The sequence below is a fragment of the Astatotilapia calliptera genome, chromosome 8 (assembly GCF_900246225.1).
Source record: "Astatotilapia calliptera chromosome 8, fAstCal1.2, whole genome shotgun sequence".
Classification (NCBI taxonomy): Eukaryota; Metazoa; Chordata; class Actinopteri; order Cichliformes; family Cichlidae; genus Astatotilapia; species Astatotilapia calliptera.
In genome coordinates, this window is record NC_039309.1 from 4,688,947 (window position 1) to 4,708,226 (window position 19,280).

Consider the following 19,280-nt stretch of genomic DNA (forward strand, 5'->3'; position numbering starts at 1 on the left):
GGTCCCCTTTAAACTCATATGAACATGTTGCTGTAAACCAAAGTAGATGTTTTTTGGGGTTTCCTTAAATATCAAACAGTGCTGTTTTGCTCCTGCATACATCATTGCCTTCGCATTCAAAATCTCACTGACTCATTAACGCTGACTTTTATAATCATTGACTGAAAGCTTTGGATTTCCTTTGTTGCCTGGCAACAGGCTCCTGAATACCCTGCTCACATGGAAAGTTATGGATTGCATACATGGCAGCAAAATTAAAGATGGATGTGATAATGGAATCCTTAAAGCGCTTTGATTTCTATAAGTGACAGCTGCAAACCAAGCGAGTTAATAGGACACAGAGTAGGGTGGCACTGAAGGGAGTTTCTTTTTTTCTTTTTTTAAAAAAAATCACCCCTCTCTTGTGCTTCCTTGTCCCTGCGGGGGCCTCTCCTTATTTGTGTGTGATTTGTGTTAGTGGGAGCGGGTTGAGCAGGGCTCTGTATTTACCTCGTCAGCTTGGCTCCTCTCTCCCGGCTACAGGCACAGGCTGCCCATGGAGGTGGAGCAGGGAGAGGGGTGCTGGGGGTTTTCGGGGAGCCAAGGAAGAGATCGTGACGAGTGAGAACGAGCGGGGGTTTGATGTAAAGGGAGGAGCCATTCGTTTCGGACGGGGGCCCATGCGGAGCAATAGACGGGGAGGCCGGTTTGGGCAGATGCAGGGAGTTAGGTTTGGGGTTGGAGTTGACGTCAAGCTGCTGAGGGGACGGGCACAGGGAGTGAGGGAGCGGGGGCGGGCTGTACCCAGTGCGGCGGGGTGGAGGGGACGGGCCAGGGGGCACAGATTCGGGGCTGGGGGCAACGGGACGCATACCCGGAGGTGTTCGGGTGCGGAAATGGTGGTGAGGGAGCGAGTAGGAAGAGCAAGAGGAGGAGGAAGAGGAGGAAGAAGAGGAAGAGGGGTAAGGGGGAGGCGGCCTCTCCTCCTCTGGGGAGGGGTAGGCGTAACAGGAGTCCGACCAATTGGAGGATGCATCGTCTGAACTGCAATGATAGAAATATCAGTGATTCAAGCGGATGAATTCATTAGTTCTAGGACGAGGGATGTGTGGATTTGAAACTTTACGTTTGGTCCATAACGAGGGAAAAATCAGGGGAAAAATCAGGTGAGGAGTAATCGTTGTTGGGACAGTGAAGTGAAGGCTCCAGGAGGGGAAGAGCACAAAGAAAACAAAATAATAAAACAGAAAATCAGCCACCTCATCCATTGCAGGCTCCTGCGACAATGGACCGTTATGCTGCTAATGATGCTCGGACTGATGGCAAAAGAAAAATAGAGATGTGATCCATGCACATGCAGCAATAAATAGTTTTCTACTGAACTGTGGATGAACCTTTCAACACATTTTGGTTAAACCCAGCCCTAAGTAGAAGTGAAATCTTCACATGATATGCAGTATCACCACTCAGGCAGAAAATTAACTCCACGCGTGACTCAGGAAATTCAGGGGGTGAGGAGATGTTGAAATGAAAAGAAGTTCTAAATGACATGCCTCATCAGGGTGGGTTCACACAGAGGTGAGGATGAACGACAGACAAGAAAACAAGGGGTGGAGGTGGGGTGGGTGGGGGTTGGAAGGGGCAGACAGCGCAGTTCGGGTGTCATTTGCAGGGCGCGGCAGCAGACGCGGTGACGAGCGAGCAGCGGCAGCAGGTGTGTGTGCGGGCGTGGAGCAGGAGTAAAGGAGGGGTGGGGAGGTGAAACAGGAGGACGGGTGGGGCCACAACTGCCTTACCTGGCTCGGTCGCTGCTAGTGGGAGGAGGGGTGGGGGAGGGGGAGGCTGAGAATTCCCCAGGCTGCTCGGGGATGAGCGCGTCAATGGGTGGGGTGGGGGGGTGCACACTCGGTGGCGTGGACAAGGATTTACGCGTAGACGACGATCCCCTGCGCGACACCCAAGAAGTGTCCATCACCCTGACACCCATGCTGCAGTGGGACAGAGATGCACAGCCAATCAAGTCAAAGGGCGTGTTTGTCTGTGTGTAGTTCAGGGGTCAGGTTTCCACACCCAAAACACATCATCCGGGGGGTAAAAGGGATCGGCTTTCCTGTCTCTCATTTATATCAGTGCATTTAAAAAAGGCCGACCCCAGACGAGCAGGTAGGGTCGCTCAGCTTCACTCACACGATTCCCAGCATGCAACAACACACATTCTCCTGCAACATGATGGAAAATAACTAATATATATTTTAAATAACTCAACAAACAAAAATTAGTTTGGATGAAACAGGATGTGCGTTTCCGTCCTTTTCATTTTAAGTGCAAATCAGCAGAATTAATTGATGGCTGCATGCAAGTGGAAACGTCCAGGACTAAGGAAATGAGGCCAGAGCAGGACTTCGCGAAGCAGTGTGTGACATCACAGTTGCTACATCCATCTTTTCCACTGTCTCCTGATGAGAACGGTATGTTGTTTCAGGGCTTCAACTTATATATAATTCAGACGGCTGGTGCTAATCCAGTGAATTTTGCAGGGTTTTTAATGCATTTATCCCACTGTGGGCTTGATTCTGCTAACTGAAGAAAACAGTCATTGTCAAACTAATTAATTACACATGTACTTTCCTGTGTCATTAAAACAGAATTGATCGATCTCATATAGGTCTCTTGGCTGTCTAGAGTTTGAGGAAGATCGATGCCACACTTAAGGTTTGTCAATTCTTCTTAGGGTTTGAGGTAGTTTAACTTAATATGGCACAAAGTCTGTTGAAACAGCAGGCCCAAGGTAACTAAATCCACCCACCACTCCCTTCTTAGCTGCTCTTCTTCTGTATAAAACCAAATGTGGTTTTATGTATTTTATATCTAAGGTGACCCTTGCCTGGAAACAAATGCCTATAGAAAAAAAAAGAAAAAAATGTAATTGAATTCAAAAAATGAAAGAAATCTACACAAGCCAAGCCAATACAAACAAACAAAATAAATAAATAAAAATAAAAAGATGGATATGAAAAGATATGAAAGTGAAGCCAATGCATCAGACCTGCATTCTTTCAAATGGCCAGCAGGAGGCAACTCTTCTGGATCCAAACAGAAGTCAGATTCTATAAAAGTAAAACCTTTCCTCGCAAGTTTATGCTTTGAATCACTTTGTTTCTTAGCAAATACAGCATTATGTTGTAAATGTTGGCCCTATTTAAAGTAAACTAGAGGAAAACCTTGGTACATTACCTACTGTACTACGTGTGATGTCAAGGTGGCTACTTTAAAGTCAATAACTGTCTCAAGTTGGATACTTTGTCTATACACTTACCATAAGCACACAAGTATACTACTACTAGTGTAGTAGTAGTGTTGTCTTAAATCAAACACAAAAGTAAACTTTTCAGGGCGATGCTGCAGGTCATAAATCACTAAACCTCCTGAGTTTTCCTTTGTTTAAAAGAAGTATCCTCTAATGAGTCTAAAATGCGTTTTGGACAAATGAATATTAGAAAGAAAAATTCCATCACATGTAGACAGCTGACTCCGGCTGATGGAGCAGAGCTGTGCTGGAGGGCTGATCTAATTCAAAAAGCTTTTTATTTAATTACTGAAAGGCTGCACACTGTATAGATGGTTGACCACAAGCAGCAGACATCCCCCTACACAATCTGCACTTAGACAATAACACAGATAATGCAAGGTCAGTAAAAAGTATAGTGTTTTACCCCAGCTAAACTAACTGGCTTCCATTTCAAACAGATTACCACAAAAACCCCTCAATTAGTACGATAAGACAAAAACAGTAACTGTAACTATGCAGTCAGGTGAGATAAGCAACAAGAGACTATTGTATCCACAGGCTGAACGAGTCAGTTCAGTATCAGAAACTGCAAAGATGCCTCTTACTTATGTAAACAGAGAGAAACAGGCCTGTTTATTCATGTCCCCCCACTCTGCTGAGACACTGAACTACAGGAGTCCAAATATATAATTTCACACACACCCCTATGAAGCAATACACACTCAGACACATGACAAATGAGAGACAGCTCCTTTCAACGTGCAGCTGAGACGAACAGATGATGAACAGAGTGACATGAGGATGAGTGGAGGAAAAGGAGCTATACCGTACCTTTGTATCTTCCTAATGCTGCAGTGTTAAAACAGAGACAAGCACAGTGAGGACACGAGCAGAGACCACGAAAGACTCGTACGCTTGGACTCGATAATAGCATTGTTATCAAAGAAGTGAAACAGGATAACGCTTTAAGAGAGGAGAACAGTGAAATATTGAGGCCATGTCGAAAACTAAGGAGGAATTTAGCTATAATCAGGTCAATGTTTCCCTGCTGGATACAGTAAAATCCCCCAAAACATGCGAGAGGTTTCCTGCAGCTGCAGTGAGTCTTTAGTAAGTGTGGTTTCTCTGCAGTGGTAGAAACACAAAGTAAAAATGACTGGCACTTTGTCTTGACATTCCTTTTTGTTGGTCTCTGATTGAGCAATAACAAGCATTTCTACTGATATTACCAAGCGTGTACACACAGCCTGGGAAGAAACAGGTTTTATGAAGGATCTTTCAGTGAGTTTTGCACAGACTTTCACTCCCAGTCACAACCAGCAGTGATTTAGTGTAGTTCACGATAAAGGACGTGTTTCAACAGGCAGCATTTCTGAACTCTCAACATCTGTTTTCTATAGAAATCCAGCCTATAGTCAGACCCTTTGGCAAGCCTTTGAATATCAATTCTTTCATCAAAATCAAGAAGTGAACAAGATTTATATTACCAACATTAAATATAAGGGTGGCAGAGAAAACCTTACCAAAGATGGTTTTGTAACCCATAGCAATGATTTGCTATAGGTTACAGAGATTCTAATGAGGCATCAGTCTTTCTTATCGGTTTACACGAAATACAGATGTTATTTTGAGATTTTTGTAACAGTTTTCCTAAAAATGAACAACTTTCCCAAAAGATCCCAACAAGTCATCAAACATCAGTAGGGGTTAAAGTGGGATTTGGCAGGTGGAGGAGTCCTAAGATCTGCTGTAATAGGGCAGCAGGAGACTTAAAAAGGCATAAAATCTCTATGGATTTAACCAGCTTCGTCATACATTATATATAAGCAGATGTTAGAAGAGCCATCATGGCTGCTCTCCAACCCCTGGCCAGTATGAAGCCAGTATAAAGGTGGAATGTGGAAATGTTGCTAAAGAGCATCACCAGCTTAAAGGACTTCAAGTAGTTCTTCTGGGAGCAAATCCTGCAACTTGGCAGATAGCATGAAGTACCTCTATTTAGACCTCAGGAGAGTGAATGAGTCCTAAAACCTGGAATGAGTTAGCATTTTGCACTTCAAGTTCCCTGAACTCGCAGGCAGTGGGTTCTAAAAATGTTCATTTTTTTTAATGCTTTAATACATTCTGTAGTAGTTTTTGTAGCTCTGAACATGTTTTTGTTCTATTGCAAAAGATTACGTAGTAAATACCTGACTCATGAAATTTGAAGCTTTTACTTCAGGAGATAAACGGCTAAACAAGCAAAATTAACATTCAGGATAATTGCGGTGCACATAGAAGCTTAGTGGTGGTGATTTAGCATTAGTGTTGCACTTCTTGTGATTGATTCAGTGATTGAGTGCTATCAATCAGGTTGTGTTGTGTAACAAAACATAAGTATCATAAGTCTAACTAGTCTAATGGAAGCCCCACCCACCTGCTGTTCAGACCTTCTGTTTGTGTGGCTCAGCCAATCAGAAGAAAATGGGTGGAGCTCAAACTGTGAGTTTCAGACAGAGGATGAAGAGAAGGGCTGTAGCAAGGCTGAGGTAAGACATACTAGGATTGTTTTGAACTGTGAATCATGCAAAGCTACTCCAGGAGAATCCAAAAATAAGATTACAGGGCTGGAAATGGCCGTAATAAGTGCCCTTTAAACTTACACTTTTAACATGAAGTGAATATAATGATTGTTGCTTTTTAATCCAAGCTGGGATCTAATCTGTGCTATCAGTGTCAAAGAAGAAGAAGAATGTTGGGCTATTTGTCTAATCATCACCTGCTCTCCCAGAGTTGCAGAGAAGTGCCGCAAGTTTAGTATCTAAATATTAATTAACTTATTAGACTGACATAAATTAAGTAAGAAATTAAAGAGGACTCATGTAAAAGCAGACTTTCTTTTGGTGGAGCAACAGCCTTTGGTTCTAAGGACTTTTTCTACTGAAAGTTGAGCTCTATTGATCCGACCCACACAGTCCAGGTTTAATTAGTCGGGCTACTTGTGGCCCCTGGGCTGCAGAGCTCAGGCTCCCCCCAGGCCCTGATAAGACCATGGGTGTATTAAAGCATTAGAGAAAGACACTCAGATTCAGACAGTGAAAGAGAAAGAAAGCGACTGACTGGTTTTCAGCTAATCCCTCTTCACAGTTTGAGGATTGTCGGATTGCTCATTTCACAGACTAAATGTCAGCTCACCCTCAGTCTTTTTCTTTCTCACTTCCAGATGTCTCAGTGAGCTGCAGAGAAAAGTTATGAGGGCAGGTCCTGTAGATAAAGAGTGAAACTGTATCGTTTTCTGTCCACCTCAGAGTGAAACTGAGCTTCTCACTGAGGTCACTTCTCACGGCAAACTTGTGTAATCATTGGGGAATTTTCCTTCTCTTACTTCACACGTCCAACCCTGTCAGGAAGCAGTCGTGTGGAAAGTTTATGAGCCTCAATGTGGCCTTGTGTAGAAAAAATGTCTCTAGCTGTCAGTCAGCTGGATGACAGTGTACGCAGAGAAGACTGCTAATTAATTCAGAGACAGGTTTAAACAGGTGGAATCAGTGGAAGTTTTAGACGAGAAAGTTTTATTTAGGGAGTCAGTCTGTGCACATATAAACCGTTTATATTTGCATATTAAATTCATGCTGCAACAGACACCCACCAGCCACTTTATCAGGCACACCTGTTTAACTGCTCATTAATGCAAATTATCTCATCAGCCAATCATATGGCAGTAACTCAATCTATGCAGACATGGTCAAGATAATCTGCTGAAGTTCAAACCAAGTATCAAGAAGAAAGAACAAAATTGTGACTGGCTGACAGAGAAGCTGGTCAGAGTATTTCAGAAACTGATGATCTTCTGGGATTTTTCCACACAACCATCTCTGGGATTTACAGAAAAAGACCAAAGACAAAAAATATCCAGTGAGCGGCAGTTCTCTGGGCAAAAATGCCTCGTTGATGCAAGAGGTCAGAGGAAATCGGCTAAGTTAGCCTGAGCTTATAGAGAGGCAACCATGAGAGACACAGAAGAACATCTCTGAACTCACAAAAGGTCAAAGCAGACTGACTCTAGCAGCAGACCACACCAAGAACAGGAAACTGAGGCTACAATTTACATCAGCTCATCAAAATTGGCCAATAGAAGAGCAGAAAGATGTGGTCTGGTCTGAAAAGTCTTGATTTCTGTTGCAACTTTGCAGTAAACAGCACAAAAGTACGGCTCCATCCTGCAGGTCAGGCTGCTGGTGGTGTAATAGCGTGGGGATATTTTATTGGCACACTTTAATTCCCTTAGGACCAATGGAGTGTCATTTAAACGCCACATCATACCTGAGTATTGTTAATGATCATGTCCATCCCTTAATAATAGATGTCAGGTCACAAAGCTCAAATAATCTCAAACTGGTTTCTTGAACATGACAGTGAGTTGATTGTACTTAAACGGCCTCCACAGTCACCAGATCTCAATCCAGTAGAGGACCTTTGGTGTGCGGTGGAACGGGAGATTCACATATTGGATCAGCAGGAACTGTGTGACTCTATCACGTCAGTATGGACCAAAATCTGAGGAATGGTTCCAGCACTTGGCTAAATCTATGCCTTTAAAAATGAAGACAGTGTTGCAAGAAAAAACAGGGTCCAACCGAGTAGTAGCAAGGTGTACTTAATAATGTGGCTGGTGAGTGTATATTCTGTACTAACCTACACTTTCATAACTTGCCCAAGCCAATCTTTCCAGATCTGCAGTGACTAAAAGTACACTGTAACCCTTCTCTCGCTTGTTTCTAAGATTATGTGCATTCTTACTTTAAAAACAGTATTGAGATTAGGCCTAATGTACTGATACTTGATTTTAAGGCCGATATCAATATTTGGCGATTTAAAAATCTAATATATTTGTTATGTGCAGTTATCTATGAATCTATGACAGTACAGCTTAAAAGTAATCTTGTTCTGTGAATTATTTGTTTACGTTCTGCTTGGATCTGCTGATTGTTGTGTTTCAAACATATATGCTGCCAGTGGGAAGTTGCAGAGAGCTTTCTGAAACAAATCATACAAGATCAACTCTCATAATTTTCAGCCGTCATAAATGCCAGTACCAATATCCGCAAATAGCTAATATCTGCCAACATATCGGTCGGGCTCTGAAATGCATCGCTAAGAGACACAGAAGAGTCATACCCGTCCTTCTTATAAAACTCCAGCATCATGTTGTCTGTGGCGACGCTGAGCGGCCGCCGGCTCTGGTCGTTCTGCTTGCGATCCATCTGATCCATATCTGGAGACGGCATCGAGCTGTAGTTGGCGTTGTGGTTGGTGTGGACGGGGCTGCCGTAGTTTCCTGTGACATTGAACTCGATCTCTAACGAAGACAGAAGAAAACAGGAACAACTCAGTATTTTATTTTCTAAAATGCCATTTTAAGACTTCAAGAACAAACAAAGCAGGGCTGTTTCCTCTTCTTTTTCCCTCCTCACCTCCTGGGAAGAACCAGTCGGCGTGCTGGATGATGGGCTCGATGATGCCGACGATCTGTAGGGAAACTGTCGTCATCATCTCCGTGATGTTCCTGGAGCAAACGGAGAAGACACACTTTTTTTTAATTGGGGGGGGAGAAGTGTCTGTCTGTCTGTAAGAATTTCACACAGAGGGTGATTAGCACATTTTCATGATATTACCAAAGCATTAAAATGAGAAAATTAAAATCATTTCAGAACTGTGGGCTATTAAAGTACTAATTAAAAGTTAATGGGGATGACGAGTTTGTAAGATTTACACAGAGATATAAAAGGAGACGTCCTTCACCCTTCACCCTATTCAAAACTGCCAAGTCATCATCTTTCTCCTAAATATATACGGTATAATAACAGCAGTCTCCTATGGATGAAGTTGTGTGTCTGCAGGCCTTTTTGTTAGTAGCAGCCCATGTTTTTTGATTAAGGAAAAAGAGGAAGAGAAACTGAGCTGCAATGAGAGAATCCCTTTGAGTCCCTCCATTCGTTGTCTGCCACCTTTAATCATCAAGTTACTGCATGAAAAAGTGATTTTAAGGGCCGAGCAGGAGGCAGTGCATGATAAAACCTGCAGCAATTACAATAAAACTAAAATGACTTCACTCGCTTGCCTCTAATTAAATCTGGCCCTTGCTTTTGTTTGTTTAACTTCATAATTAAATTGTAACTGCAAGTCATGGTATAGAAGGTATCTCAGCACATGCATAATTCATGATGTGAAAATATTAGGATGAGATAGCAGGATGAAATAAGTGCACAATAATAATCAAATCAAACACACGGCACAACTCTTCCTCTCGTCATCAGCTGATTTGTTTCCATGGTTCACTGGTACCAAGATCCAGCATTTTGTGTTCAGTTATGATCACACAGAAGAGGATAAGGTAACAAGCCACATGTATATGCATCTGCTATAACTTACCCATCATTCTGAGTCCACAGCAGGTTGGGTCCGAGGACAATAGCAATGTTTCCAGGCGTCATCTTGTTCACATCCTGGTAGTCAGTCAGTTTGGACAGGAATTTGATTAAATACCTGTTAATTAAGGTGCAGAAAACAGATTATTCAATAAAAACAGAATTTAAATGTACATTCAACCTCTCTATCTAAACATTTAGACCATGAAACTGTTACTACTATAAATATTCTGATAGCTGTCATAGGGCGAGAGGCGAGGTAAACCCTGGACAGGTTGCCAGTCTGTTGCAGGGCTAACACACAGAGACAGACAACCATTCACGCTGGCATTCATACATATGGGCAATTTGGATTAATCAATTAACCAATCCCCACAAGCTGCATGTCTTTGGACGGTGGGAGGAAGCCAGAGTACCCGGAGGCAACCCACGAAAACACAGGGAGAACAAACTCCACAGAGAAAGACCCCAGCCTGATGGCGGAATTGAACTCAGGACCTTCTTGCTGTGCGGCAACAGTGCTAACCACCGTGCCGCACGCATTTGGAAAAAATGTAAAACAAAAATTAAACATTACTAAAGCAAAATTATTATTTAATCGTTTAATTTAAAATAAAAACACCATTTATAAATCAACATTTTAAAATGAATTATTAATCCATTAATAAATACTTCAAAAATGAATTTCACAAAAAAGTATTAAACTCTCAATAAAAACCTCATTTCAAATTCCAAATTTAAAAACTGATTTTCACAATCTTTTTCCAAAATCTCAAGCAATCCAAATTAGCCACGAGGTGTGACTTAAGGAGCTCACTGATTGGCTGGCTGTCTCGATTTTTCTACACTGCTGTTTTGTGCTCATAGCCTTGCAGTGCTAAGAAGTGTGTGTGCTTGTATAAAGGCCATTCAGCCTCAGTATTTACACTCTACCCAACACGGATATATGATGAACGAAGGGTGTGCGCCTGTGGACTCACCCTGACCACCTGTTTCAGGTAACGTGCTAACACGGCTAACGCTAGCGTCACCGCATGTTAGTGAAGAGTTAGGGGCGTGGCTGTTTTGACTGATTGGTGCTACTTGGTTGTAGTGATGGGATTTCCGACTCTTTTTAGAGAACCGATTCTTTCGGCTCGACTCACTAAAAAGAGCCGGCCCTTCAGGTTGTTTTGCTGCTTTAATTAATTTATATATGTTTATATATAAATATATACGGTGGCCCCTAGAGACAAAGCACGTACAAACTCCAAAACACATTTCTAGCGTTAACTGAACTTCCAAAACAGAGCTACCTAGAGCACTTAAATTACACAATTGAAAGCATACGTGTATTGTTTGTGTATTTATGCACAAGCATTCATATATACTCGAATAATTAAAAAAATATATATGTTCATTTACCTGTTACTACCAAACACCAAATCCGGTAGTTGGTACTTCCTGGCTTGTGTAGCCACTAGGTAACAAAAGCTCAACACTGCCCCTAGCATCCTGGAGCACTTCTGTTGTGTTTGTACATGTTTTGGAGTTTGTACGTGCTTTGTCTGTAGGGGCCACCGTAAATATTTATTCACTCCACATAAAATGTAAAATGTAATAAATAAATCATATAATACAAAAACCAATTATTTACATTTCAACTTTTAACTATTTAAATTTTCAGCTTTTTCCTTTTAAACAAATTTAAACACTAAACACTGCAAACCACAACACAATTAAATATAAATATGAAAAAATATAAAAACAAAAAGAAGATGCACATTCTCTTTCATATGGGCCTGCATCAATAAACTTTCTGAATCCTTTATCATCTGTAACTGAAAATAGTTGTGGATGATTACTATACCTTTTTAATATGACGTTGTTGTCCCTGGCTCCCTCCCGCTCTGTTCCTGTGCTACTGAGTGTAACTATTGCCCCTCCCCCCTCTTCCCAGCGCAAAGCACAAGGCTCGCGTGCGGAGTGAAGCGGAAAAAAAGTGCGAGAGAGAGGGCGAGAGAAAGAAAGGAAAAAAACAAAACACGACTCCCAATAAGGAGCCGGCTCGCGTCGTTCACTTCAAAGAGTGGGCTTTAAGAGCCGTTTCATTTGCGACTGACACATCACTACCTGGTTGTGATACAGGCAGCTGGAGCCAACTGAGATGTGCTAACCCCACCTCTCCTTCAACTTTGTAAGCTGGACCTCGTTTTGATGCCTTTTGGAGCACCTTAAAGAGTTTCTGTGCGGGTTTCAGTTTTGGTGTATTAGCATTATATTAGCCTATATACATGTTTCTGCGCATTTATGGATACAGCTGTATCCTGCATGCTGGCATTTGCTGATAAGTTAGCAGTCCACGCTCTCTTCCAAAATATGATCACTTCTGGCTCAAAAAAACATAATGATGGCTACATCCATCCCAATATGTTCCGGTCAGTTTCAAACAGCAGATACTGTAGTGTTACAGCTGCAGTCTGAATGATAACTGCGTGCCTGCTGAATGCACGAACCACACTGAGTCAAAGCTTATTATTGCAGCCAACCATTTCTGTGTCTGATGTTTTCAGAAATGGATGGGCTGGTGGATGTCTGTAGCTGAGCTGAATGACTCATCCAGAGCTGAACATCAGGCCGCTCATCACGGCAAACAGCAATCATCTGGACAGGCCTGACAGGTCTCTTCAGAGGAGCACCGTCTAAAAATACGACGCATTTGTGCGATTCGATGATGATGCTGACAAGTGCCGCTGCACCTCGCTCTCCTCATTTCTGTACCATCACTTCCTCTCTTCCCTTACTCTGTCAGGCCTTTCCACTTTCTTCTTTTGATCAGGAGACAAGCCTTTCAGCATTCTGCATTTAATCCAGCAGCCAACACCTGGGATGCAACGCCTCTTTCTCCACACTGTTTCATAAAGGTCAGAGTTTCTCTTTTCTGGCAGGTGGTGATAAGTAGCGCACAATGAATCAGCCTCCTGAAAGCTGGAAATCATTTTTCAGCTTTCAGGAAGCAAACAGATACCAAGAAGTGACTGAAAATGAAAGAAGAAAAATCCTCGAGAATCAATAGAGGTAAAGCGATATAGCTACGAGTTATTATCTCCCGACTCCACAGCTACCCTCTGATCTACAGAATGGTATTATCTGTATTGTTTTTGGTTCACGCTCAAGTTTCTGAGGAACATTATTCCAGTGTCAAAATAAATAAATATTGTTGCCAATAGTGAAGTGATAGAAGGAGGCCTAATCACAGATTGTTGGTTTAATAGTCTGGCTGCCACCATCTCGGCTTTCATTAATCTGAACCTGACCTTATTTGAACCAGTACTAAAGCTGGCTAGTTCAGGTAGACAGTGATATTAAAATAGATGCTAATCACGGCTAAAAAACAGGTGTGAAACAAAAACCTTTGCATCTCCTCTGAACAGTTGACTCCTGTCAGTGTTATTTAGAAGAGAAATAAGCATATTTCACAGCCTGCTACAAAAATATATTTGGTTTTGCCTCTTTTGCCACAAGCGTACTGAGGATGTATGTCATATATCTCTAGTTTAGAAACTACAGTGCCCCCACTTCACACACTCGCGCTACGTTCCCATATCACGTTTTTTCGATTTCTCTGTAATCTAACAATAAAGTTTGTTAAATCTTATCACTGTGTCCACTTGAGTCTGCTTGTGGGTTCACTCCCATTTACTGGCCACTGTGACAGTAAACTAGGTCTGGTCAAAGAAGAGTATAGTCTAGTGTACTCTAGTTTAGTCTAAACAAAATGCTCCCAACCTGTTATCCTCAATAGTGCATAACTTAAAGCCTTAAAACAGCAGTAAAAGAAATGTGTTACTGGCGGCAAAGACACTTATTTCTGCTCTAAATTTGGGCATTTTGAGGGGATTGATCTTAGACTGTACCAAAAAGATGGGCTTAGCCTCTGTGATACATTGTGGAAGTGTTTGGTCACCATGATGGTGATTTGGAGCCAGATGTGACCATATTTAGACAATAAGTTGCACTTCTAAATTATCAATAACTAGCTTTTTTATGCAAACTGCAATCATACTCATAAAATCTACATAAATATGTGCAACACATAAACACACATACCTGCTAATTAGCCTAAATCACATAAATATACTGGAATTTCAGTAACTATATGTGAGTCACAAATGTCTTGGATGGTCTATTCTTCACAACAAGTCAAACAGTTTGTTGGATAATAAAAAAAGGCATAAACCAACTGTAAAAGTCCAGTTCATTGACTAATTAGCAGCCATGAGGCTAAGGAGAAAACAACTGGCAACAACTCCTCACCAATTAAAACCACTGAGCTGCCCTCATACAGTTTTTATAACTGAGGGAAACTGTGCCCTGAGACCACAGCTGATTGTAAACATATTCCTGCTTTAAAGTTGGGCATTTTAACATGAGAGTCTGTGGGGACTGACTGCCTTTTGGCATTTGCCTCAAGTGGCCATTAGAGGAACTGCAGTTGTTGGCACTGGCTTATTTTGCAAAGCAATTTTGATTTAGGTTTTTCTAAAGATTTCTCTTTGAACTTATTTTACACACTACAGATGCAACAGAAACACTCAGGGACAGTCAGCAAAGATACAGGTGACAGACTGGGGGACTCAATGATATGAACATTTTGGCCCAGCTATTTCTGACCATCAGGTCACTTTGTCATGTCTTTGGTGGTTTCCTTCAGTTAAATGAACTCCTCTTTATAGGCAGAGCCAGCCAGTCTTATATGCAGTTATATAAGGAGGTAAGGCGGAAAATAGACCTGATTCCTTCGATATGCAGTTAAAAAAACCAAAATGAGACTGACTGGGATGTTTCAGCTGGTTAACCAGATTATTTGGCCAATATATGAAAAAAGAGAGAACCAGGAGGGGAGTGAAACATGGAAACGCTGACTCACTTAAAGTTGGTGTTGTTGGCTGAAGGGAGTTTCTCACAGGCATTGAACAGAGCCTGCAGGCGCTTGTCTTGATCTTGAATGCTGCAGGACAACATGAAAGATTGGTTGTAAAACAACAGTAGGTCGAAGAAATGTCTTTAACACGAAGATGGCAACATTGGTCTGAGATGATACACACTTTGAGGCTTGGATCCAGTCATTGTAGAGTTCAAAGGTCATTAATGGTTCAGGGAGCTCGCGCAGGTAGGACTTCAAAGCACCTGGAGAGAGCACAGCAAGAACCATGGTAAATACATGTCTGCACCCGTGTATTTCAGCACATAGAAGCAACCGTAGAAGGAAAGAAAGAAAGGGAGAAAGATGGAAACAAAACAAGAAAATAGAGAAGCAAAGAGAAAAAGCGGGAAAGAAAGTAAAAGGAAGCAAGTAAGGAAAGAAGATCGCAAACAGGCAAGGAAGGAAATGAAGAAAGTAAAGACGTTTATCAAGAAATAAACAAACCACCAAACAAAGAAATAGAAACAAAGATGATAAACGTTTTGAAGCAACCATCTGCTCCATGATTAGTGCTTCAGCGTGGACTCTGTCTGATCCAGCCGAGCCCAGATCTGATCGTATGTACTGCATGAGAGTGAGTGTAATTTCCTGCAGCTCACTGCACAATGGCATTAGATTTCAGATTAAATCACTTTATATAGGAGCACATCTTATGTGATGTGTATATATTCAAATTCCAGGCTGAAAGGCCTTCCTTGCCAGCAGTCTCCATTACTCTGGTCCCCATGACAAAAAGCCAGAGGGATTTTCCATAATTACAAACACAAGTATGTTTATTCAGAACAGAAAATCAAAATCAAATGATTGTTTTCATGACTAGAAAAAGTTTATGTGCCTGTGAAAAGTCTGTCTGTGCACGGTTTGTCCCATCAAGTGCTCAGAAATGAGTCCCACTGGTCTACGCAGCTATCCTGTAAAACTACACAAATCCACATCGAGCTTCCGTCTGACCAGAACTGAGTTTTCCTTTACTGATGAGGAAGGACACAGCTGACTGGGTTTCACTGCGACGTGTCGTCTTCTCTCTTTGGCCTGCCGCTTCCATTCCCCAGAGGGATGGACGACAAACAGCTGTGTATACATATGCATATACATATAGGTGGTGCACTGATGGTGCAAAATAAATACCTGCAGTTACACTGAACCAGGGCTTCCACCTCCTCCTCCACAGTGGGACGAATTAAATTTGCTGGTGGAGCTGACCCAGTTTAATATGGGACCATTAAAGGGGAATAGAGCGCAGAATAGGACATTTTCTCCACATGCTCCGGTGAGCTGTGAGTTAAATTGAGATTTAATGCTGCATTATTCTGCACTGGTTGAAAATGACTCTTTTTTTCTGACTTTCATACTCGGCTGAGAAATTAAAATCTTCACTGTGCATCAGAGAGGTTTTCAGTTTGTTTGTAAAAGCAAAGATTTAATAGTTTGGTCATGAAACAATTAAGACACATTTTTCCAACAGTAGTACGACAGCTAGGCGAACAAATACAGGACTTAAATGATCTGGCTTATATACAAAAAATAAAAAACTGCGTTTTTGCTACAATATTCTGTTGCAAAAAAACAACCCAAAAACACAAGGACATCCGTAAAGTACGGCGGTTTCCTCAGCAAAGAAAACCAAAGAAGCCACTGAACATAAAACAAATGTTTTTGAAAACACACTGACAAATAATTTACTACAAATGCTGCAGATGATTATAACTGAGAGCCTCGTCATTTTAGAAATAAAAGAAAGATTACTAGCGAGACACCTCTCTGTGCTGAAAGGATGCTTACCATTAAGTTTTATTTTTCGATAGAAAAACAGCCGGTGTGATAATTTTAAGAAAAATGCACTTGTTTTTAAGATAAAAATATTTTCCACAGCTTGCAAAAAGCTTTTCATTTGGAGATGTATGGTTTTCATCTGACAACAGCAATATGCTGCTGCAGTAAAAAAAAAAAGATCAATAACAGCATCATAAAAGCTTGAAAGCTTTTCTTTCTTTTGTAGTTTGTCACAGTGCAGCTTTAAAAGCGAATACGTGACAGAAACAAAAAGACGTTTTTTGTTGCATCCTCTCCAGAAGATGAAGAATCTGTCTGACACTAATCCCAGTTATATTTGGAATTTATCACTGGGCATTTCTTGGATAGTTTATTGAAAGTGGAAGAAAAACACTTTGCTTTGTCTGCAGACACGCGAGCAGTGACCACAGAAGCAAAGTGAATCCTAATCGAGCCTCAAGTTCCTGTGTCACACCAGCAAAATAACCTTTAAGAGGAAATTTACTGCAAACAGCAGCAGGAGAAACAAAGACAGGCAGCAGAAGGGATTAAAAATGTTTCTTTGATGCGAGCAGCCTGATTATGATTATATTCATTCATTGACAACAGGAGGGTAGCTCAGCATAAGGAAAATAACAGAAATGTACAGAAACTAGACTCGAACAAGCCAACGGGGGCCAACTCATAAATCTACCCCTGTGAGGCAAATTTCAATGGATTATCAGTTGTCATGGGAACACATGATGTACAACCAGGAGGCAGGGAGGAGGTCTAGGTATGTGGCAGTGTTGTTGATAGCTCACCTGCGATGGCGTGTGGGTCTGCGGAGTATTCTTGCACGTCTAAAACCCCGCAGTCCAGAGACGCCTTCAGCTTTTTGAGTTTGGAGGCCGAGGGAGCGATTCTGAACAAACCCTGAGACACAGAAACGAAGCCAAGGTCACTTAACTCCAACAGCAGGAGAATTACACAGGCTGAATTTATTTTGTGTTACAAATGCCTGATTCTCTTAGTAGCAGAAGAGTGTAAAATGCTACATTAAAAGTCCAGCTTTCAGAATTAAAGGTGTCATTTCCCATTTCATCCATCCATCTATGCTCTACTTCTTATCTGAGTCACAGGGCAGCACTCTGAGCAGTAAAGGCTTCTTCCATTTGATACTGATACCCTCCTAAAACACCCTGGTGTGGGGTGGTTGACCCATAGTTTTGAGTTTTGGGCTTCTAAGTTCTGTTCTGTAGTCACTTCATGTTGTTTCTTAGTTGTCGTGTTTTTCTGTTTTGTTCCAGTTATCTATGTTAGTCCTCCGTTCAGTTTACTCTGCCTCCCTGCTGTTCCTCGTGTATTGTTAAGTATTCGTCTGTTCCTCTGTTTAGTTATTTCCTGTTTTATTTTGGTAGCCTTTGTCTTGTGCATTGGTATTTTGTTGTGCTTTTCCTGTCTAGTTTACCTGATTTGTTGCAGCTGGGCTCCCTGGTATTTCCCATCTCCCTAATTACCTGGTGTGTTTTTAATGTTACCCTCTCTGATGGTTGTGTCTCCTTGCCTTGTGTTCACTGAGTTTTTGCGTGGTTTGAATTTCCTGCTCTGCATGTAATTTGGCTTTCCCTGTATTGTAAAACACCAGGATTAAGGATGCATTTTGAATTCATTTCTGGATTTGTGAGTGCATTTGGGTCCAAATCCTGGCTGCTACACAACCAAACCTTGTGCTGGGGCTGCTGCGAGGTCTTCTGAAGCTTAGACATGTTTGAAAGACCTTGTCGAGAAGGTGTCCAGGAGGCATATTAGGAAGTTACCTGAATCATCTCAGCTGGTTCCTTTCAATGCTCCTGACCCTAATCTCTAAGGCAGGTTTGAAATGTATGTGTACACACAGGCTTTACCCCTAACACCTGATATGTAATTAATGGGTTACCTGTAGAATTTTTGAGTCACGTTTTCACTTTGTTTCTAGTAGTTTTAATGAAAAGTTAAACTTTTCAACCAAATCACGTCATGTCATAGTCAGGAAGTGACGTGGTTGCTTGTGCAGTTTGCCATCAAAACGAAGGAGAAATTGATCGTAGTGATATGTGATCACCTCGCTGTACAGGAACAAATATCGTAACCTGCAGCTAGCATGGCTCAGTTAGTTTGTCTTGTGAGTGAGTGATTGTCTGTATCACTTTATTCTCACTTTACTCTTTTCTTTCACCCTCACCATCCAGCAGGTCACAGCACATATTTAACCCTCCATGAGCCTGGTACTGCTGGAGGTCTCTTCCAGTTAAAAGTGGGTTCTTCCTTCCCACTTTTGCCAAGTGCTGCTCATTAGGGGATAATTTGATCCTTGGGATTCTCTCTGTAATACTCTATTTACCTTACTATAACAAACACCTTGAGGCAGCTATTGTTGTTAGTTAAATAGCCCTAATCATCTGGCATGTGTGAGTACTGCCCAAGTGAGAGCCCAGACATCCTTAGCACCCTTACAAAGCCAGCCTCTGCAGTTTCTCTTGTTTTTTTGAGTCACCCACCCACAGTTTATGGTCATAGATGAGAACAGGAATGGATATTGACCGGTAAATCCACAGTTTTGCTTTCATGCTCAGCTCGTTGTTCACAACAGCAGATGGATACAATTTCTGCTGCACCAATCCATCTGTCAGTCTCCTGCTCCACTCTCCCTCACAAGACACTGAGATCCACTTGGTGCAGCAGCACTCGGAGTGGGTGCTACATCCTTTTCCAGCTGAGAGAACCATATACTTGGACTTGGCGGCGTTAAACCTTGTTCCAGCTGCTTCATGTTGGGTTTCATAAAGCCAACAGCAACACAAATTCTGCAAAAAGCCGATACTGTAACCACTGAATCAGTTGCTTT

General features: G+C 41.8%; 1 protein-coding gene across 4 annotated transcripts in view; it reads right to left on the reverse strand.

The window, feature by feature from the left end:
- Window positions 1-19,280, reverse strand: part of LOC113028053 (rho GTPase-activating protein 44-like) — a 91,906-nt gene that overhangs the window by 5,691 nt on the left and 66,935 nt on the right. Inside the window, exons 12-21 of one of the 4 annotated variants that reach the window (XM_026178019.1) lie at window positions 17,218-17,329; window positions 14,763-14,844; window positions 14,585-14,665; window positions 9,680-9,793; window positions 8,722-8,813; window positions 8,426-8,606; window positions 4,100-4,117; window positions 1,776-1,967; window positions 1,239-1,295; window positions 490-1,023 (exon numbers count right to left, since the gene is read on the reverse strand). In XM_026178019.1, the coding sequence (XP_026033804.1) occupies window positions 490-1,023; window positions 1,239-1,295; window positions 1,776-1,967; window positions 4,100-4,117; window positions 8,426-8,606; window positions 8,722-8,813; window positions 9,680-9,793; window positions 14,585-14,665; window positions 14,763-14,844; window positions 17,218-17,329 (1,463 nt within the window). The remainder of the gene's footprint in view (window positions 1-489; window positions 1,024-1,238; window positions 1,296-1,775; window positions 1,968-4,099; window positions 4,118-8,425; window positions 8,607-8,721; window positions 8,814-9,679; window positions 9,794-14,584; window positions 14,666-14,762; window positions 14,845-17,217; window positions 17,330-19,280) is intronic. The other 3 variants (XM_026178020.1, XM_026178021.1, XM_026178022.1) reach the window with 3 other exon arrangements.